Source organism: Adiantum capillus-veneris, chromosome 22 (assembly GCF_014529385.1).
Source record: "Adiantum capillus-veneris isolate H3 chromosome 22, ASM1452938v2, whole genome shotgun sequence".
In the NCBI taxonomy this organism is placed as follows: domain Eukaryota; kingdom Viridiplantae; phylum Streptophyta; class Polypodiopsida; order Polypodiales; family Pteridaceae; genus Adiantum; species Adiantum capillus-veneris.
Genome location: NC_140952.1, coordinates 148,070,973 through 148,093,911, shown reverse-complemented (window position 1 = coordinate 148,093,911; position 22,939 = coordinate 148,070,973). Strand labels below are relative to the sequence as shown.

The following is a 22,939-nucleotide window of genomic DNA, read 5'->3' as shown; positions in this document are numbered from 1 at the left end:
TGATTTGTTTTAATCCTAGCTTCAAAAAATATCTCAACCATTTCTCTGTACTGTGGCCCCAAACCTGGTCTAAATGTAATATCTTTTTCAGGAATTTTAGAGGACTCCACAGTGAGTTGAAGCAGCTGATTTGTGATCTTGGTAAGACCTTTGAGCTGGATTTTCCATTGTCCCATACAAAGCTTAATCCTCTACATTCTTCTTTCAGTTCCAAAATGTCATTTAACTGGAGAGCATCATTGATCAACAATTGCCAGGTTTTCCATTCTACAGTGGATCGCTCATACCAATCCTGAAGATCGTCAGTGATGTTATAGTATGTAAGCCGATCCATTGGTTCTGGATGTTGAGGATATAAAGCTCAAAAAAACTTGGGCAGCTCAGTCTCCCTAGCAGGCAAGGCATACAGGAGAACTGGGGAATCATGTACAAATTCTAAAAAATTTAGAACAATCTAGTTCTCCTGCTGCATCATCTTCTTGGTGACTCTAACCAGCTAAAACAATCTTCGGAGAGTAGTGGCTTGTTTCCCTAATGCCATTTGAGTTTGTGGTCCCTTACTGCTGAAAGTATGATCTTCAAGAATAGCTTGTACCCTCTGGCCAGGACTCCTCTGGCACTTTGCATTTGCAGTAGGACTTCTTTCAGCTGATTTCTGACTTCTTTCATACATTTATATGTAGGCTTGTTCCCAAGCAGGAGCTCTAATTCAATAGCTAGGGAATACTATCATTAGTAGCTTGCTCATTAGCAAAATCAAGGTTATCAACATTAACTTCACTCTCTTTACTATTGTCAGCCATTCTAACACTTTTAGGTGTACTTTGGCACTTCAAGCCCTAGTTGCTACTCCTCTTTATCCCTTTAGAAAAAGCACTCAAGCTACTGTACCCATGGCTCGAATACAATTAATGTTTGCAAGGAATAGAAGAGAGGGTCATTCAACACCAAAACAACACCGACTCCTGTCAAGCTTTTAATAGCTCAATAGTGGTTAAGTCGTAGGCAAGCCCCGTAGGACTCCACTATTAAGACCATAGCTCTCGATGGTGATGCCCCGTTAACTGCACAAAGGCAGGCGCACTGCAAGGCTAAAAAATCCCTATTCTACTTACTCACATGCAATTAATAGTACCAACCATTTATAGCTAGCTTGAGGACCTCCCTTCTTGAGCAAGAAAAGAGAAACCTTGTGCTCTGATATCAATGTAACATTTAATGGTCTAATAACTTGTGTGTAGCGGAAAATAGCATGAACATAGTGAGCATTTCATTAGAATAGATTCCTAATGAGAATAACAAGAGTGCTTGGGTGGAGAGAGCAACAAAAAGCATAACACCTAGTTAGATAGCATGAACAATACTTCAAAAGAGAGAGAAATTAAGCAATTGACAACATTTGAGGACCGGATTTGCATGGAGCCGGTCCCCCCTCGAAAAGGCTTTGTATTATGGTTTCTCCCATCAAGAGAGACATTTTACAATACAATTTCTTGTGTTCCTTCAATACTAGCTAGTGCAATGAAGATGGAAACTTCATGCACTTAGCAAAACACTTATCAAACACAACATCAATTCCCTCATGGTCTCAGACCCAAGACCTCACACACCTTCAAAGATGGTGAGAGCTAGCGGGGTATGAGAGTAGATTGAGAGGAAGAAGGAGTATTCTTACGAGAAAGATGTACATCTCCTCACATAATCACTCATATTAGCATTGCTTAGCTTAGTAATTAGCATGGTAGAGGAGATGAGCATGCATTGAAGCTTGGCTCTTGGTTGGATGTGTATCACAAAGCCAAGAGTTGTTGGTGTAGGCCTCCCTTCTCACAAGCTTGAAGTAGGTGGTAAGCTTTCCATTAAAGCTTGATAAGGAGAGAGAGTCTTCTTTGCTTCACACATGAGATTGTGTGAGTGTGTGTGTGTGATAATGCCTTGCAAAAATCAGCCCCCCCCTCTCTCTCTCTCTCTCTCTCTCTCTCTCTCTCTCTCTCTCTCGGTTGACCCCCCTTCCAATTTGCTCTTGCTATAGTCCTATTGGATCTCCCCAGGCCTAGCCAATGGGAATTAAGCAATATAAGTGATAGCCTCCTGACATGTGTCCCCCTTTCCCCTTTTGTGAGAGCTTTAGGTAATTAATAAATGCAGCTAAACTCTCATTGGACCCCTTTGCCTCCTGGCCAATAGGAAGTAGGAAAGCCCTTGGGCTGTTGAATGCTCATTGGTCCCCTTGGGAGACTGTCCAATAGTCTTCTAGAGAGCTTTATTCTTATTGGTTCTTTTATTAAGTGTTTTTAAATTAATTAAACTAGATTTACTCTAGCTTAATTCTCATTGGTCCACCTCCAAGGACATCCAATAGGAATTGGGTACACCTTGTGGGCATTTGGGCTAGGGAGCTGACATGTGTCCCTCATTCCCTTTGTGTAAAGGGAGCTTGTGTGTATGTGTGTGTGTGTTTCTCTCTCATCCCCTACTTGCAAGGCTCGCCCCCTCCTATGTAGGGATTGATAAAGACTTTTGGGACACACACAAAGCATCCAATTCCCCCAAAGTTTTTGACCTTTGGACACAACCTTTGAATTTTGGAACCTTAGCATTTTGGAAGTCTTAATGGGCTGAACCTTAGGGTCTTTTAAGCCCATTGTTGCACATACTCCTTTTACAGATGCCCCCCCCTTTGAATCCCTATTTTCCCTCCTTTGGATCCCTACTGTGGCCGGTCTGTGGTCTGCTAGCTTAACCAATTGCTAGCTTTTTCTCCCCGGGCACTTTCCCATATTAAATGATCAGTTTAACATGAGAAAATCATTTAGGAGAATTAGATATTGATTTTTATGACAGTGAGAAACATGAAAAGTTTTCAAAAAGCCTCAAACAGAGTGGCACTGAGCTTTTTGTGATCGGCTGACATTTAGTGTGGAGTTTGGACAAGGCAAAAAGCTCCTCTTGGACACGGTTCTTGGTTTCAAAGGTCTACATTTTAAAGAAGCTCATTTGTGCGTTGTCGTTTCTTGCAAATTGGACTAGCATCGACCCGCATTTAGTGATCTGCAACTTTTGACATGGATTTTTAATCTTGTATAGTTCTTAGCCACAAAGATGGTGATCGAGGGACTCACAGAGAGCATGATGATCATAGGAGTATATACAATGAACATACTGGCAAAAATGATGCAGAGACTAGAGTGGAGGGACCAATGCTCCACATCGACAAAAATGTAAGGTCTGTCATCTGCATCCAATTCCTCATGCCTATGCATTTGCTTGGTCCAACACATAAAGCCTACGCGGCATGGCACGACTTCCGTTTCTTATAATTTTTGGAGAGACCACAATGCCAACTCTCCACCATACTTTTGTATGGCACTTCTGCATGACATGCACTATATAATTAGCATTTTCACTCTCTGACGCTTCATTGCAAGACAAAATGTTTAACTATTCACATTGGCTTTATGTAGCTTGACACAAGCATCGCCCTCTACATTGCATAATTGAAAAACAGACGTACAGAATTGACAAGTTAGTAATGCACTTCAATTTTTTATTACAGCCCATTGCTGCTTCATATATTTACTCGTTATAAAATTTGCCAATGCTTCCTTTGGTTTAGTTTAGCTACATGTTTTTTCCACTATATACGATTCCACACATAACTTCACCTCCACGATGTGGCTCCTCTATACGATCATCTTCTCTATATATTAATTAGACACACACTTCTTTCCTTACAAAGTTATGTATGGCAAATGGCAATAGTCAATTCGCTTTGTTTGTGTTCCGACAACTTCTGCAAGTCTTAGGTGTAAAGCGAGCCTCGAGGTATGTATGATGGTTATGTATTGACACTCGATCGCATCACAGAGCATCTGCCGTCAGGACTCAGGACTCAGGAGTCTGCAATCTGGAGACTGGGCGAAGCATGAGCTCGGTTGTGCCACAGAATGTGCAGTGCGGCCATCAGCACTCCCTTCCTCACTCCCTATGTCGCGTTACCGCTCTTTTACGATTCCGCTTCTTAGCTTGCAGTGGAACCGCTGCGATCAACAGTTACAGCACTTATGGATTCCTGCCCTCCTCAGCATTCAATCGGGCTGCAGCTTCCAGGAAATGTGGCAGGCGTAGGATGAATGTGCGTGCAGTAGCAGGTTTCCCCTCTGTATCACCACCACTGGTTGCTCCCTCAAGTCATTGGGGCATGTGGAGCGTTCTCCTTTGCATCGCAGCATTTGGAATATGGTAACTTTTTTTCCGAGAGAAATAAATAAATGAATAAATAATATATATAATATATATATATATATATATATATATATATATATATATATATATATATATATATAGAGAGAGAGAGAGAGAGAGAGAGAGAGAGAGAGAGAGAGAGAGAGAGAGAGAGAGAGAGGTGCCCATGTGCTGGCAGGTCTGAGAAGGCAACACATTGGGGAAGTGTGCTGAGTGGGGCACTCGTTAGTACTCTCGTAGGACTTGCAGCCAGCAATATGGGCCTCATAGCGACAGACGCCCCAGCATACTCCATTGTCAACCAGTATTTACTACCACTATCTGTCCCTCTACTTCTTCTCAAAGCAGATTTGCGGGTGGTGGTGGTCTCTACAGGCCGTTTACTTCTTGCTTTTTGCCTTGGATCTGGAAAGCTCTTGTTTCTTGCTTATAACTATCTTCGTTTTGCTATGCCCTTGTTTCACAATTTTGTGCTTATGCCTGAACATTGAAAAATATGTCATGTGTGTCTCAAGCATGAGATGTACAATGTACTTGAACTGACTGGTATTGAGATTGCGGGGATGGTTGTTGAGTAAGTCAGGCCTGGCTAGCTGCATGCTCTTGAGCTCTTTTGCTCGGCTGTTGCATCCAGCCTTCATTTTTGTAAGGCTATCTTGTTCTTCCTATAGAATGTCTACCCTGGAGCTTGCTGCCTTCTTGAAGGGCATGTTTTGTAACATGCTTTGTGACTCGTGCATACCTTTTTTCTTGCCTGTCCACTTGTTGGCTTGAAAATTCATGTTTTTCAAGCACTAACTTTGTTTTTGAAAGATGTGAAGAAATTGGGATTGGACACCACATAGATTGGGATTATTGGACACATAATAAATTCATGTTTTTCTAGCACTAACTTTATTTTTTGATGATGTTAAGAAATTGGGATTGGACACCACATAGATTTCCAGTCAAGGTTGTAGTCTCCAACTTTGTATAAAATGCATGCTCAAATTCCAAGAATTTCAACATTACGGAGTTTGGACTTCGGAATTTCGAATATGGATGTAGAATCTGGATATACGAAATAGGTGTTAAATTTTTGCATCTGAAGTGAATGTCCAATATGATCCTATTTTTATTTTGTCATTTTAGGTTTTTATTTAACTTATTTCGGGCAATCCATATTAGGGGTACTTAAGACCTCCTTATAGTATATAAGCACTACTCCGTCCCCATTGTAATAATCATCCATTTCATTGCCTCGTTGGTTGGTTCGAGCAAACTCTCTCTCTCTCTCATGCATTCTCTCTCTATCTCTATGCCTCCATATCACCGACTTTGACATGTTATTAGAGCTTCACTCTGTGATCGAGGGAGAGCGCGAAGGAGCAGGTCATTGGTGCAAGGTTTTTAATCATCAGCAGCTTTACTCTTCAGCCTACGCAGTGTTGTATTAAAATGCAGCTTACTCAGCATTTTTTTGAACACTAGCATGGAGAATTAGTCAAAGGGGGATCAGTGTTTATGAAGGCTATCACTTGTTGACTATTTACTGATCATTAAATTTCTGTCGGTGAGGCTTTGCAGCGTTTCCCGATTCTCCAGGAGCTTGCGCCCGTGAGAAGTCGAGGGCAGGAGAACTTGTTGGAGGTGTTGACATGGACCTGAAGAGTGGACCCGACCCCGTGATGGCTCCCCTGTGTTCAAACGCGAGTCACAAACTTACCGGAGATAACTATGCTCATTGGGAATTGTTTGTGTGGCTATGGTTCCTACGAAAAGGCTTGTGGGACACCATCGACAGCATGGAGACAAGACCTGTCACAAGGCGGGCACCACGTGCCAATAGAAAAGAACAGACTGAACAGACTTTTAGCACTTCAATAACAACTGAACTGAAAGAGAGACGACACGCGACACGGAGTGGCGGAATTCCACCCCAGAGAGTATTGGCCCAAACCTTGGCGCCCCTTTCGGTATTTCTTTATATTGCATCAACATAGTACAAGCCGGTGCTCCAGACTCTGCACCTTCTCCAGGAAGCATGCCAGAGAATGAGTCCTAGCCTCATATTTAAAGGCCCTTGGCCTGAAAAGCAGTTATAGTAAAAAGCCTTTAAAACTCAAAAGCTTGTGGTCCAAAAAGCAATGCCAAAAGCTACTAGCGTAATTTATGGAAATCCATACAACCTGCCACGTCATCAACCAACGCAAAACGCGGAAATCCGTACAGCTTGCCACGTCATCATGCCAGCGCAATTTTCAGAAATCTACGTCGTCATCAGTTTTTGCGTGTGTCCGGATCCTGCTTTATTTTCTTCCTTTATGTCACTTGGAGCCCCATCGAACGGGGTCCCCATAAGTTGGTAGGACTTCTTCTGTTACTTGTTCTTCTTAGGGTTTAGGCCCCTCGGCCACATCTGTAAGTTGGCTCCATTCTTTAGGCTTTGACACGTCAGCAATTTGTTACATCTCCCCTTCTTGAAAGAGAGTAATCGTCCGCGATTATAGCATATCTTCAAAACAACTCAAGTTAGCTCAAAAATTTCCGAGGGTCATTCCGAGGGACAATCAATTTGCTCTTTTTATTAAGGAGTTAGCTTCTCCTTTCTGCTCTTTTGATCAAGGAGTTAGCTTCTCCTTTCGGCTATTTTGATCAAGGAGTTCGCTTCTCCTTTCGGCTGTTTTGTTCAAGAAGTTAGCTTCTCCTTTCGGCTCTTTTGATCAAGGAGTTAGCTTCTCCTTTCTGCTCTTTTGATCAAGGAGTTAGCTTCTCCTTTCGGCTGTTTTGATCAAGGAGTTAGCTTCTCCTTTCATCCAGATCGGAACTCTTGATATTCGGGCGTAGTAAAATTAGTCATCACACCCAGACCGTACTGATCTTCCACGGGTGTCTTGATGCACTAAAATTACATACCCAGGCAATCTCATCCAATTAGGAATATTCAGTAATTGGCACATCACAATGCAACACAAATGCTTACATATCCATGTTACAAGACACAACAAACAGCGCCGCTGAGCACTCCCCCAAGACAAACGGTTTGCGGTATGAAGCTACTCAACGACTACCTCGTCACTCCTCCCGCAAGTAACCTAAAAAGGTCCGGGCCATGAGCTCAGAAGACTGTACAACCAAACGCTCCCCAGACCGCAATCTGCGTCGCTTGGAGGTTCAAGCATACAACTAAATGCTCCCAGGCATCGGCCTGCGTCGTTCGGAGGTTTTCTAGCATACAACGGAACGCTCTCCAGGTCGTTCCGAGGTTCAAACAATACCAAAATAGTATTTCTCACTTCTCCACCTGGGAGTAAAATCACCAATCATTGAAACCAGTATTAAAACCAGAGTCAAACAATTTAAATCAGCACCACAGATACCATCCATTTCAAACTAATTTCAAACATGATCACCATACAAGTTCTCAAATAGATTTCAGACTTAAAAAGCAATCTCGACATTAGTCGAGCTCGAAAAGTCGACTGACTTTCCATCCTGAAACCTGCACCAAAAAAAATTAGGGTTAGGTTCATTCCATAGGGTCGTGGCCGAGCACAGCATGGTACATCAGCTCTTGGACAAACAGTGTTTTCGTTGGCGGCGATGGTAGTCCCAAGATAGCAATCGCACTGGATATCCAAGGTCATCTGCTCATGAAGAGACATCTACTGAGAGATGTCGAAAAATTTGAAGTTATAATCTGCTAGGGTTTCCATGGCAAGCATTTCAGGATACCCCACTCTGCCAGAAGTTGCACTCTGAAGGAAGATGTCAGAAACCATATAACTTCGGGCAATTTTTTTTTTCTTGAAAGCTTGCAAAGTACTTGGGAGTATGCTGCTTGGTAGTTGTAGACGTCAACATCTGCATGGCACTTCTTCTGAGAAAAACAGTGACTTGAAACAAATCTGGATCCTTCTCTTGCAAGTGATCTTAATTGGCTTATGCTCTGTAAGACATGAGCGATGAAGACGGGAGCGCGCCCGATGCGCGATGAAGTAAGGGTGGGAGTGGCTAATAAGCCCGGGTTGGATCCTCAAATAAAATTCCAAAAGCTCTGTCTGCTCTTTTGTAGGACTGGTGTGCTTCCAGAAAAGCACACGCCTGATGCTCTGATACCACTGTCACAAGGCGGGCACCACGTGCCAATAGAAAAGAACAGACTTTTAAAACTTCAATAACAAGTGAACTGAAAGAGAGACGACGCGACACGGAGTGGTGGAATTCCACCCCAGAGAGTATTGGTGTCACTAAGTGATGACGTGTCTGCCCGAGAGCATTAGCTCTGACTGTTGCTGAAAACCCTAATTCTGCAAACCCTAACCCTAAAATCTGCAAACCCTTAACTCTGCTAGAAACCCTTACCCTAACCGTAACCCTAAAATTTGTCCTAAGCCCTAACCCTAACCCTAGCAGTAGGATCAATTTCCGTGAAATGCACTGGCAATGATGACGTGGCATCGTACGGAAATATCCGGATTTTGCGGCGCTGAAAAATTGCAGCTTTTGCTTTATTTTCTACGCAAGTTGAGCTTGTGTGAGAGAGAATTGGATTGCTTTATTTTTACAAAACTCAAGAGAGTTTGTGTGAGATAGAGAGAACACTTTGCTTTTGATTTGGAAGCTTTTGGGGCTCTGCTTTTGGCATCCCTTGTAAAACCTTTAAATACGCGGTTTTGGGCTCTCTCTGCAGAGCATCTGGACGCAGAGTCTGAGAGTGAAACCCTAACTGCTATCTGATTAATACATAAAGAAATACCAAAAGGGGCGCCAGTCTTTTGGGGCCAGTATCTCTAGGCATGGAACTCTGCCGGGCCAGTGCAAATCTATTGTGATCTGTGAATTGTTTTGAAGTGGTTATTTGGTGCTGTTGTGATTGATTCTTGACTTGGAGTGTCCAAGTCTGTTACAATGGTATCAGAGCACGACCGATTTCTCTACTACGGGAAATCCGATCCCCAATTTTTTCTTCCGCGGCACCTATGGCTTCACGCAAGGATCAGTCGACTCCCTCTGCATCTGGAGATGCAGGCAAAGATCACAACGAAGATTCAGGCAGAGAGTATGGCCCGCCTCGGCCTACTCAGGCGGAGCAATGAGAGATGAAGCGTCGTCAATTGATTGGCGATGCAACAAAGATGATGCTCAGTTTTGCGAAGGACCCGAAATTGGCAAAATATATGAGCGATGTCACAAGGCGGCCACCACATGCCAATAGAAAAGAACAGACTAAAACAGACTTTTAGCACTTCAATAACATCTGAATTGCGAGAGAAAGACGACACGCGACACGGAGTGGTGGAATTCCACCCCAGAGAGTATTGGCCCCAAACCTTGGCGCCCCTTTCGGTATTTCTTTATATTGCATCATCAAAGTACAAGCCGGTACTCCAGACTCTGCACCTTCTCCAGGAAGCATGCCAGAGAATGAGCCCTAGCCTCATATTTAAAGGCCCTTAGCCTGAAAAGCAGTTATAGTGAAATGCCTTCAAACTTAAAAGCATATGGTCCAAAAGCAAAGCCAAAAAGCTGCCAGCGTAAATTACGAAAATCCGTACAGCCTGCCACGTCATCAGCCAACTTATAGTGAAAAGCCTTCAAACTCAAAAGCATATGGTCCAAAAGCAAATCCAAAAAGCTGCCAGCGTAAATTACGAAAATCCGTACAGCCTGCCACGTCATCAGCCAGTGCAATTTTTCGGAAATCTCCCTGCTGCCCTTAGGGTTAGGGTTTCCAGAATTAGGGTTTCAGCAGTTAGGGTTTTTGCTCTTGGGCAACCATGTCATCACTTTGTGATACTTCTTCTGTTACTTGTTCTTCTTAGGGTTTAGGCCCCTCGGCTGGTAGCTCCGTTCTTTAGTAGGTCGACACGTCAGCAATTTGTTACAAGCGAGACTTCTTTTCAGGAAGTGCATGTGCAGTGGCAGAAAACCACAACACCACCCCCGAAACCCGCTCTCAAGAAACCTTCTGATCACAAACAATATTCAGAGAAGGAATTAGAAGAGGTGGTTGATGCACGGATTGCTCAACTTTTTGACGCGTAGAAGAAAGCTAAAAAGCACGGCAAAAGCAGAAGAAAGGCACTGACTTCCCGGGTTATTTGGGTCGTCAGTCGACATTTGACAAAGCAAAGAAACAGAAGAAGCATGTTCGATTTGAAGGAGTACTTAGTTCTTCTTCTTCTAACAGTTCTTCTAGCTCTTCAGATTCGAGCGAAGAAGACAAAAAAGGCAAAAAGCGAAGCAAGAAACAACGCCTCGGAAAGGGCAAGAAAAAGGCAAAAAAGTCTAAATCTCGCCCAGTGACTGACAGTTCTACAGAGGACTCGTCTACAGACAGTTCAGACTCCGATGACGGAAAATTTTATGCGAACAAGAAGAATTTTTTATAAAGCCAACCAGTATGACTTTCTGGAAGATAAAAGCAAGAAAGTCCGAGAGTTTAAGGAAGGTGGACAGTCGATCAGATTTGACACTTTTTCAGGATACCAAGATGCTTCGAAGGCTTTGTCTTTTATACAACAATTTGACATCGCTTTCGCGGGAGGACGCTACACAGAGCACTCCAAGATTCAGAGAGCTGCCTCTTACTTTAAGGGGAATGCTCGCACTTGGTGGTCCACACTTCTTTTAAACAAGACTGTGCCAGTTAAATGGCTGAAATTTAAGAAGCTTTTTATTTCTTCTTGGTTGACGCAAGAATATGAACGCGATATACGAGCTGCTTGGAACCATCTTCGGATGACCAAGAGAGATACAATAAACGCTTACTGTGAGAGATTCTGGAGCTCTTTTCTACCCGCCTCTTCATTCAAGAAGATCTCGTTCAGAGAACAGATTGAGCGGTTCACCTTGGGTCTACCTACAAAGATTCGAGATCACTGCTTGGAGCAGAAGTCAGCTTCTATTCAGGAGTTGATGAGTCATGCGAAGCGGGGCTTTGCCATTCACTCTGGCAATTTGACCTACCCCACCGATGAGGCCATGACACAACGAGCCGAACAGACTTCTGGGAATGAAAGTAAAAAGAGAAAGAGCAACCCAAAGAAGAAGGACATATCTCCGCGAAGTGCCCTAAAAAGGCACAGAAAGAACAGAATGATAAGGAGGACGACAGGCCTGAGAGTTCGAGAGCAGCTGAGGACGTGGACGAAAAGGCAAGATGAAAACAGGACTGGTTCCAGATTGTGTGGATACCGGTCCCAACACCATGGAGGAGAGTACACAACTTTGCCGAGCTTGGGGCAAAGTAAAAGATCAAGAGGCCCTGATCTTCTTTGATGGAGTAGCCAAGGCCAATTTCATTTCACCAGAATTGGCGGCGCGGCTCGAGATCACTCCCCATCGGATGGGACCACTTGCGGAGGCACTTCTAGCGGCACCCGGCAGGGACGTAGCCATTACACTTGTCATTGGCAAACTTCGGTTGCATTGTCAGGGGTATTGGGGGCATGAGGAGTTTTCATAATGCCTTTGGAGGGTTGTGATGTTCCCTTAGGGATTCCCTGGTACCACAAGAACAACGCCATGGTCGATCATCGGGCGAGGAAAGCGACATTGACTACAGAGAAGGGCAGAACCATTGTACTTGATATTAAACTGAAGGGCTGTTATCACACGGATACGGGATGGGGAGACAATAGCGGGATATTCCATTCAGGATCGCTACTTGATGAGAAAAACCATGTTGTGCGTTACACAGCCGTTGAGGGAAAAGGTTATGAGTGAATGCCACTGTCCACCTTTTACGGGTCACCGTGGCATTGCTACCACCATGAAAGGGATAGAGAGATACTTCTTTTGGCCGAGACTCAAGAAGGATGTGGAAGAGTTTGTGTGCAGTTGCTTAGTATGCCAGAAGGTCAAGTTTGACAGGCATAAGGCACAGGGATTGTTACAGCCTTTACCCATACCCACCTGCCCCTCGGAAAGTATTGCAATGGATTTTATTTTTGATCTCCTGAAAACACATAGTGGTCACGATGGTATCTGGACTGTTATTGACAAATTTAGCAAGCAGGCTCATTTCATTCCAGTGAAGGGAATAGTCAAGCCGGATCACGTAGCGAGACTGTTTGTGGCCCAAATCTTTAGATTACATGGCATGCCTGAGACAATTGTCTTCGACAGAGACCCCAGACTTACGAGTTTGTTTTGAAGGCAATTTGGGAGAACATTGGCATGCGGTTGCAGTTCTCGTCATCGTTCCACCCGCAGACTGATGGGCAATCTTAGATTGCAAATTCAGTGGTTCTAGATTTATTGAAGTCTTATATCTCAGATCAGAAGACTCAATGGGAAAAGTACCTACCTTTGGTGGAATTTACCTACAATAACACGATACACTCTTCGACGGGGAAGGCGCCATTTGAGATTGTTGAAGGTGCTGCGAAGGTTCCACCCTTCCTAAGCACGAAAGATAAGATTTTTGAAGCGGATGAATATACGCGAGACTTAGATACGGCTTTTGCCAAGGTTCGCGAGACTTTGCAGAAGTCTCAAGAACGACAGGAAAAGGCAGCGGATCGCCATCGTAGCGACTTGAAATTGAAGGAGGATGATTGGGTGCTCTTACGTTTTGAGAAGGCACGCTTGAGAAAAGAAAAAGGCAAAGGAGAGGCTTTTTCCAAAGCTTAGTATGCGATACTACGGACCTTTCCAGATCTCTCAAAAGATAAATGATGTCTCCTTCTGAACTGAAACTGCCAGATACTTGGAGGATTCACAATGCATTCCATGTGAGTCTCTTGAAACCTTTTAAAGGTGATGTGCCTGATGATGGGGGCCCTGATGAGCAACCCGAAGTGGAAGAAAACGAGGAGATCCTTGTTCCTGAACAGATTTCGGCACATAAGGATACGAAGAATAAAGGTAAAGTCCGAAGGCGGTTCTTGGTTAAGTTCAAGAACTATCCTGCATTGGATGCGAAGTGGATGGAGGAGGAGGACCTAGCAGATACTTCTTAGATTGTGAAACTTTACCTCGATGCTTTTGGTCTAGCATAGTCTACTCCAAATGGAACCCAGAATTCAGCTTGGCCGGAGATCTGGTGCAGTGGGATGCACAAGAGGGGAGTCACTCCGCTCCTTTGTCAACAGAATCACAGATGCGTTGATTTAGATACTAGAGTCACTGATGTCTCTTTGAGCTTCAGCGATATGAGAGCTGACAGTATTTTGCTGTATGACTTTATGAAATGGAATTCCTGATTATGATACTGATTTGTTCTTGACTTCTTTTTAAGTGCAGGAACTGATAGACGAAATGACTGCAGCATTTTGGTCTGATTGATCTTGAATAGACATGGTTGCAATAGGGGTTAGTCAATTGGACATCAATGAGGTCCCGATTGGATCTTGATGCGATTGCTAGCTACATTGCCGATAAATCATGGTCTAAGATCCGAATGAATGTTGAATGTCATGTGATATCGTGTGATGTCCTGTGATGTCCTGTGATGTCGTGTGATGTGACTGTCGATTGATACATGTGCTAGATGTGTGTTCCTAGTACGCAGGTACTAACAGTCAGTGTCTGCTAAGACGGTTTATGGCTTCTGTTTGTTTTGCAGGCGTAATCGAGGGCGATTACAATGCTTTCAAGAGGGGGGTATGTCACAAAGTGATGACGTGTCTGCCCGAGAGCATGCAGGAAACCCTAGCCCTGACTGCTGTTGAAAACCCTAAGTTTGCAAACCCTAACCCTAAAACTTGCAAACCCTAAAATTTGCCAGAATTCCTAACCCTAACCCTAACCCTAACCCTAACCCTAAAACTTGTCCTAAACCCTAACCCTAACCCTAGCAACAGGAGCAATTTTCGTGAAATGCACTGGCAATGATGAGGTGGCATCGTACGGAAATATCCGGATTTTGCGGCGCTGAAAAAGTGCAGCTTTTGCTTTATTTTCTACGCAAGTTGAGCTTGTGAGAGAGAGAATTGGATTGCTTTATTTTTACAAACTCAAGAGATTTTGTGTGAGATAGAGAGAGAACACTTTGTTTTTGATTTGGAAGCTTTTGGGGCTCTGCTTTTGGCATCCCTTGTAAAAACTTTAAATACGCGGTTTTGGGCTCATTCTGCAGAGCATGTGGACGTAGAGTCTGAGAGTGAAACCGTAACCGCTCTCTTGTACTTCGATCTGATTAATACATAAAGAAATACAGAAAGGGGTGCCAGTCTTTGGGGCCAATATCTCTAGGCACGGAACTCCGCCGGGCCAATGCAAATCTATTATGATCTGTGAATTGTTTTGAAGTGGTTTTTTGGTGCTGTTGTGATTGATTCTTGACTTGGAGTGTGTAAGTCTGTTACAATTGACCCCAAACCTTGGCGCCCCTTTCGGTATTTCTTTATATTGCATCAACACAGTACAAGCCGATACTCCAGACTCTGCACCTTCTCCGGGAAGCATGCCAAAGAATGAGTCCTAGCCTCATATTTAAAGGCCCTTGGCCTGAAAAGCAGTTACAGTAAAAAGCCTTTAAAACTCAAAAGCTTCTGGTTCAAAGAGCAATGCTAAAAGCTACCAGCGTAATTTATGGAAATCCGTACAGCCTGCCACGTCATTAGCCAGCGCAAAACGCAGAAATCCGTACAGCCCTCCACGTCATCATGCCAGCGTAATTTTTGAAAATCTGCCACGTCATCAGTTTTTGCATGTGTCCGGATCGTGCCTTATTTTCTTCCTTTATGCTACTTGGGGCCCCATCGAACGGGGTCCCCATAAGTTGGTAGGACTTCTTTTGTTACTTGTTCTTCTTAGGGTTTAGGCTCCTCGGCCACATCTGTAAATTGGCTCCATTCTTCAGGCTTTGACACGTAAGCAGTTTGTTACAAGACCCGCAAGGTTTGGCGGCAATAGGTGGACTTGACTTCAAAATGATGAGTTTCTTTAATCATTCTTGTTGATGGGGATGCAAGTAATGCGAAGGTGATGTCGGCCATTGTTCAGGCACTCATGAAGGAAATTTCTCCCATTGTGCAGACTTTGCAAACTGCCAGTAAAATGTGGTCAAAGCTCGGACGACGACGACAAGACGGGCTGAAATCTTTATCTGCTGAATTTTGACTCTATGTCGATGATGACGGCAATGATGACGATGCAACAACGACGCGCTGAAAACGCAGATGCTGAAATCTGCGTTTTCCGGGCTGAATCTGTAAACTTCGATGGATCCCTTCGTGCGGCGAGGAATTGCTGCAGGAAGGTGAGATCTGTGAGGTTCGGGACTTCTTGCGAGTGCTAAAGGCGGAAAACTGAAAACGCTGGTTTTTGGAATGAATCTGTCGCGAAGATCTGCAAAAACGCTAAGGTTGATCTGCGAACCAAAAACGCTAGGGCTGAAAACTGACCTTGCAGGGAAATTTGCTAACGCTAGGAAATCTGCTATGTTGCTGTGGGAATTTGCTAACGCTAGGGCTGATCTGCCGTCTGTTGTCGCCGGGAATCTGCAAGTGCAAAAACGCTGGCTGATCTGGTGAAAAAACGCTAGGCCTTCTGCAATGCTGAAAACGCTAGAGTGTGTGGGGGTCGGTCTTGCTGAGAAGTTGCCTGTTGAGCAAGGCGCTCCTGCTGCCTCTTCTGCCAGAAAGTGCTAGCTCTGGTTTGCTTATATACAAACTTAGCAAGATTGCCCTACCTACTTTCCAACAAAAGTCACTTAAAAAAATTAAGTGAAAAATGTCAAAAATAGGGAAAATAGGTCTATGCACTGTAAAAATGCTACTGATAGGATCTAACTGGAATCTGATGGTCATGCTGTGTGCAACCAGAGGATATGCATCTACTCTAAGTGTCTGGACATGCACGGTTTGCGAACACTCACAAAAGTGCCAGATCACTTCCTATTCTAGACTGCTTGACTGAACCGAACCCTGGTCATGCTGTAGCTTGTCCACGGACACATAGGGTTGGATGTGTCACGTAACACAAGAGTGGTTGGGTCTCACTCTCAGACCCTGCGTCCAGATGCTCTAGAGAGTGGTAGCCCAAACCACGTATTTATTTACAAGGGATGCCAAAAGCAGAGTCCCAAAAGCTTAAAGTCAAAAGCCTAAAAATAAAGAAAAGGCTCTTTTTTTTCTCTCTCAAGCTTGACTAAAACAAAAAAGTTTCTCTCTCTCTTACTGAAATTGCGTAGCCAATAAAGCAGCAAAAACCTCCGCAAATTACGCTGCAAAACGCGGGCGCCCGTACAGGCCTGCCACGTGATACAGTTTCCGCAGTTTTCGGGGGCTGCCGTACAGTCATGCCATGTCAGTAGTTTCAGCTTGCCTAGGGTTAGGGTTTTTGAAAATTAGGGTTAGGGTTTCAGCAGATTAGGGTTAGGGTTTTTTCTCTCGGGCAGCCACGTCATCACTTTGTGACATACCCCCCTCTTGAAAGCATTGTAATCGCCCTCTATTACGCCTGCAAAACAGACAGAGGCCATAAACCGTTTTAGCAGACACTGATTGTTAGTACCTACGCACTAGGAACACACATCTAGCACATGTACCAATCGACAGTCACATCATACGACATCACAGGACATCACTAGACATCACATGATAGTCAACATTCATTCGGATCTTAGATCATGATTTATCGGCAATGTAGCTAGCAATCGCATCTAGATCCAGTCGGGACCTCATTGGTGTCCGATTGACTAACCCCTATTGCAACCATGTCTATTCGAGATTAAGTAGACCAAAATGCTGCAGTCATTTCGTCTATCAGTTCCTGCACTTAGAAAGAAGTCAAGAACAAATCAGTATCATATTCAGGAATTCCATTTCATAAAGTCATACAACAGAATACTGTCAGCTCTCAGTATATTTGAAGCTCAAAGAGACATCAGTGACTCTAGTATCTAAATCAACGCATCTGTGATTCTGTTGACAAAGGAGCAGAGTAACTCCCCTCTTGTGCATCCCATTGCACCAGATCTCCGGCCAAGCTGAATTCTGGGTTCCATTTGGAGTAGACTATGCTAAACCAAAAGCCTCGAGGTAAAGTTTCACAATCTGAGGAGTATCTGCTAGGTCCTCCTCCATCATCCATTTCGCATCTAATGCAAGATATTTCTTGAACTTAACCAAGAACCGCCTTCGGACTTTACCTTTATTCTTCGTATCCTTATGTACCGAAATCTGTTCAGGAACAAGAATCTTCTCGTTTTCTTCCACTTCGGGTTGCTCATCCGGTTTTCCATCATCAGGCACATCACCTTTGAAAGGTTTCAAGAGACTCACATGAACTGCATTGTGAATCCTCCAAGTGTCAGGCAGTTTCAGTCGGAAGGAGACATCGTTTATCTTTTCAGAGATCTGGAAAGGTCCGTAGTATCGCATACTAAGCTTTGGAAAAAGCCTCTCCTTTCCCTTTTTCTTTCTCAGGCGTGCCTTCTCAAAACGTAAGAGCACCCAATCATCCTCCTCCAATTTCAAATCGCGACGATGGCGATACGTTGCCTTTTTCTGTCGTTCTTGAGATTTCTGCAAAGCCTCGCGGACCTTGGCAAAAGCCGTGTCTAAGTTGTGCGTATACTCATCCGCTTCAAAAATCTTATCTTTCGTGCTTAGGAAGGGTGGAACCTTCGCAGCACCTTCAACAATCTCAAATGGCGCCTTCCCCGTCGAAGAGTGTATCGTGTTATTGTAGGCAAATTCCACCAAAGGTAGATACTTTTCCCATTGAGTCTTCTGATTTGAGATGTAAGACTTCTATAAATCTAGAACCACTGAATTGGCAATCTCAGATTGTTCGTCAGTCTGCGGGTCGAGAACTGCAATTGCGTGCCAATGTTCTCCCAAATTGCCTTCCAAAACAAACTCGTAAATCTGGGGTCCGTGTCGGAAACAATCATCTCAGGCATGCCATGTAATTTGAAGATCTGGGCCACAAACAGTCTCGTTAAGTTATCCGGCTTACTAAATCTTTCAATAACAGTCCAGATACCATCGTGACCACTCCGTGTTCTTGGGAGATCAAAAATGAAATCCATTGCAATACTTTTCCAGGGGCGGGTGGGTATGGGCAAAGGCCGTAACAATCCCTTATGCCTGTCAAACTTGACCTTCTGGCATACCAAGCAACTGTCTACCACATCCTTCTTGAGTCTCGGCCAAAAGAAGTATCTCTCTACTCCTTTCACGGTGGTAGCAATGCCACGGTGACCCGTAATAGGTGGACAGTGGCATTCAGTCAATTACCTTTTTCGTCAACGACTATGTAATGCGCAACATGGTTTTTCTCATCAAGTAGCCATCCCGAATGGAATATCCCGCTACTGTCTCCCCATCCCGTATTCGTGTGAAGACGTCTGCAAAATCTGTATCTGTGGCATACTGGTCGCGGAAATAGCCAGAATCAACGGCTTCCGAGACAAAGCATCTGCCACCACATTCTTCTGTCCTTGCACATGGACAATCTGGAAGTGAAACTGTGACAAGATGTTCGCTCACCGCATCTGCTTTCCCGATAGATGCTTCTGTGACAAGAAGTAGCGCAAACTCTGATGGTCTGTAAAGACAGTAAAATCCGCTCCGAGTAGGTAATGTTGCCACTGAGTAAGAGCATGGATAACCGCAAGAAGTTCCTTCTCATAAATCTGTACTGTCATTTCCGGCCTTGAGAACAATCGGCTCTCGTAAGCAATGACATTGCCTTCTTGCATTAAGACTGCACCCAGACTACGACCACAAGCATCACAATATACTTCGAATGACTTCTGCAAGTCCGGCAAAGTCAAAACTGGTCCCGTAGTTAATTTCTCTTTCAATGTCTGAAAGGCAGTCACCTCTGTGGATCCCCACGAGAAAGGGACTCCTTTCTGTGTCAAGATATGCAAAGGGGAAGCAACCTCTGCAAACTTTCGAATGAACCGCCTGTAGTACGAACACAGTCCCAAGAAGCTTCTAACTTCATGGACATTCTTCAAATCGGGCCAATCACGGATAGTCTCTATCTTGGCCGGATCCATTTGCACTCCCGCTGCTGAGACAATGTGTCCCAAAAAGTGTATCTCTGGTAGGAAATTCTTTGCATTAATCACTAACTTGTGATCTCGTAATGCCTGAAAGATCTGAAGCAGATGATCTCTATGTTCTGCCTCATTCTTGGAGAAAACAATGATATCGTCAAAGAAAGTGCCAACAAATAGCCTGTACTCTCGAGAAATCCTGTCCATCATCCGGTTAAATGTCGCAGGAGCATTGGTTAAACCAAAAGGCATCACCAAAAACTCAAATAACCCAAAATTCGTTCAAAAAGTTGTCTTATAGACGTTTCCCGACGCGATTCTGATCTGATGATATCCACTCTTCAAATCAATCCTGCTAAAGCACGAGGATCCCTGCAACCTGTCGAGTATATCATCGATCCTAGGAATCGGAAATCTGTTCTTGATGGTGATTTTGTTGAGAGCTCTATAATCGATGCACATTCTCCAAGATCCGTCTTTCTTCAGAACCAACAACACTGGAGAGCAATACGGTGAAGTACTAGGCTGGACAAGACCCTTTTCAAAGAGGTCTTTCACTTGGTTCATAATCTCTTCGTTCTGTGCTCGGCTCACACGGTAAGGTGGCCGGTTCGGTGGTGTGCTTTCAGGTATCAGATCAAGGGTATGATCTTCAGGACGAGCAGGTGGTAACTCGCCGTCTGAGAAGCAATCGGCGTGAGAGTGGAGAAAATCTTGGCGTTCTTTATCAAGTTTAGACATATTTGTCCTATCCTTATCATTCAATTCTTTCATAAAGATCGAGTAAACAAACAGACTGGATTTCATTAATTAGAAATGGCCGAAGCTGATACAATAGGGACAGACTCACCCTTTAGTTTAATGTCAAGTACAATGGTTCTGCCCTTCTCTGTAGTCAATGTCGCTTTCCTCGCCCGATAATCGACTACGGCACTGTTCTTGTGGTATCAGGGAATTTCCAAGAGAACTCACAACCTTCCAAAGGCATTATGTAAAAGTCCTCATGACCCAAATACCCCTGACAATGCAACCGAAGTTTGCCAGTGACAGGTGTAATGGCTACGTCCCTGCTGGGTGCCGCTAGAACAGCCTTTGCAAGTGGTCCCATCCGATCGGGAGTGATCTTGAGCCGCGCTGCCAATTTCGGTGAAATGAAGTTGGCATTGACTCCTCCATCAAAGAAGATCAGGGCCTCTTGGTCTCACACTTTGCCCCAAGCTCGGCAAAGTTCTCTACTCTCGTCCATGATGTTGGGATCAATACCCACACAATCTGGAACCATTCCTGTTTTCATCTTGCCTTTTCTTCCACTTTCTCAGCTGCTCTCGAACTCTCAGGCCTTTCGTCGTCCTTGTCATTTTGTTCTTTCTGTGCCTTTTTAGGGCACTTCGCAGAGATATGTCCATCTTCCCCGCATCCAAAGCACTTCCTCTCCCTGATGAAGCGAGCTCTCTCCTGAGGAGTAAGCTTGGGTCGTGCATCCTTCTTTTCTGGGTTGCTCTTTCTCTTTCTACTTTCATTCGCTGAAGCCTGTTCGGCTCGTTGTGTCATGACCTCATCGGTGGGGTAGGTCAGACTGCCAGAGTGAATGGCAAAACCCCGTTTCGCATGACTCATCAACTCCTGAATAGAAGCCGACTTCTGTTCTAAGCAATGATCTTGGACAAGGTCAGAAAAGGCATTTTTCTGGCAAATCTTTTGAAGAAGGAAAGCTCTAAGAGAGGCCAAGAAATGCTTACATTAGTGCATTGACTACCGCGCTTTGAATAAGAATACCATCAAGAACAGGTTCCCCATACCGAGGATAGATGACATTCTTGATCGGCTTGAGGGAGCGTCACTGTTTAAGAGGATAGACCTAAAGAGTGGGTACTAGCAGATACGCATTAGGCTAGAAGATGTCCATAAGACTGCATTCAGGACAACATTTGTTCTCTATGAGTTTCTTGTCATGCCGTTCTGTCTCACGAATGCTCCCGCCACGTTCAATAGAATGATGGATATAATATTTAGACCACATAGAAACTTTGTGGGTACCTTCTTTGATGACATGATTGTCTACTCAAAGTCCGAAGAGGAGCATAGGGATCACTTGACCACAATCTTCAATGAGTTACGCAAGAACAGGCTCCCAGGGCACTTTTACCCTCATTAGGAGGGGTTTTTCCCTTGGCTTTACAATGTTACAGTTGTTTCAGCCTACGGGCGTTATCTTTCAGTTTTTGCAGTCTCTGATGGGCTTCTGCTCTTTACAGGTCCTATGCCTTCGGGCAGCCTTGTACTTAGCCTTCAAGCGGTTGTATCAGTTTTACTTCCCTGTAGGTAGGCATGTTCTAGGCGCCCACGGGGGGTCATAGAGAATCAGCGATGTGCTTTCTTTGTGTGTGTGTGTGTGAGAGAGAGAGAGAGAGAGTTTATTGCGTTGACTTGGTCTATAAGACAACTCTTGTACAGTTGTGTGATATCTCCTCCCCCACCCCCCGAAAAAAAACAGAAAAAAAAAGAAGAAGAAGAAGAAAAAGAAAGGAATGACAAAAGTAGAGCCAAGAAGAAGAAGAAGAAGAAGAAAGGAATGACTAAAGTAGAGCCAAAGCTGAAGCTGAAGTTGAGAAGCTGCGATGGGTAGCAGACTAAAGTATCCAATGACTGAGATAGTGTTATGTGACGTAATGTAATGCAGAGGAGGTTGGAGCTCTATAGCTAGGGGCTTAGAATGCAGACTCTATGCGTCAAGTATACAAGCATGATATGCATGATGTACGTAGCTCCAATCGGTACAATAATGAGGATGTAAAAATGGTATACAATGTACATAATTAATTTTTTTTGGTGTGTGTGTGTGTGTAAATGAGCTCCTTGAAGAATATGCTGGAATCTGAGTGGAGCCGAAGCATGCAAATTGTGGGTGCATTTGTGTTCAATGGTGCTTTGACTCTTTTGTGCTAGTGTTTAGGGCTAATTTACGAGACGTAATACAATTCTTTTTGTGTAAGAGTTTGACCTGTTAACCATGGCATCTATACTGATGTTGCATTGAGGACATAGTTCACAAATTCAGAATACATAGATTTTCATGCTAATTAGGATTAGTCGCCTATGATAGATCTATTCAGCCTAAATAACTAAGGAGTCCAAGTGTAGTACTCTTGTGTAGTGGTCAGCCAACAATATGCAGATGTGGATTTTTCGTATTATTGAAGTCAAGATGATATTTAAGAACAGTTTGGCTGACTGAAGTAAAAATGCTCTCTTTTATGAAATGCAGTGGCCACTATCGTTGGTACTATTGTGGCTATGAAATTAATACCGCTGCATACGTTGGGTTCGGATGGGTGGAAGATAGCAGCAGCTTTGATGAGCAGACACATCGGTGGTGGTAAGACAGTTTATTGTCTGCTATGTATGGAAGCGTGAACTAACCAGTTCTATTTCTTTACAAGAGTTTTTTTTGAATTTTTGAAACCTACATGAAAGAGGGCATTGAGACGGACCTATCAATTGGCTTTAGCATTGAAACTGGCTCAATTTGCTTAAAATGATTCTCATTTAAGGTGTGCTTGTGAAAACTTCACAGACTGCATAAGTTGACTGCTTAGATGAATTCTTGCACAATTCATGTACGAGGCATCTATGTCTCTGTGCATAACGGGCAAAAGGAAACGCCACAGTGAAAGTTTATGTGTCATGTGCATTTAAAAGTCACCTTCCTTATGCCTAGGGTGTTGCTTTTTTGCTCTTATTTCCAGC

The 22,939-nt window shown here is 43.9% G+C and overlaps 1 protein-coding gene across 3 annotated transcripts in view; it reads left to right on the top strand.

Moving 5' to 3' along the window:
• Positions 1-3,773: 3,773 nt before the first annotated feature.
• The window catches only part of LOC147430405 (uncharacterized), a 106,272-nt gene continuing 87,106 nt past the window's right edge, over positions 3,774-22,939 (top strand). Inside the window, exons 1-3 of one of the 3 annotated variants that reach the window (XM_086494865.1) lie at positions 3,774-4,242; positions 4,424-4,653; positions 22,458-22,568. In XM_086494865.1, the coding sequence (XP_086350991.1) occupies positions 3,926-4,242; positions 4,424-4,653; positions 22,458-22,568 (658 nt within the window). In that variant the 5' untranslated portion in view covers positions 3,774-3,925. Of the gene's footprint in view, positions 4,243-4,423; positions 4,654-22,457; positions 22,569-22,939 lie in introns of those variants that run through there. The other 2 variants (XM_086494867.1, XM_086494866.1) reach the window with 2 other exon arrangements.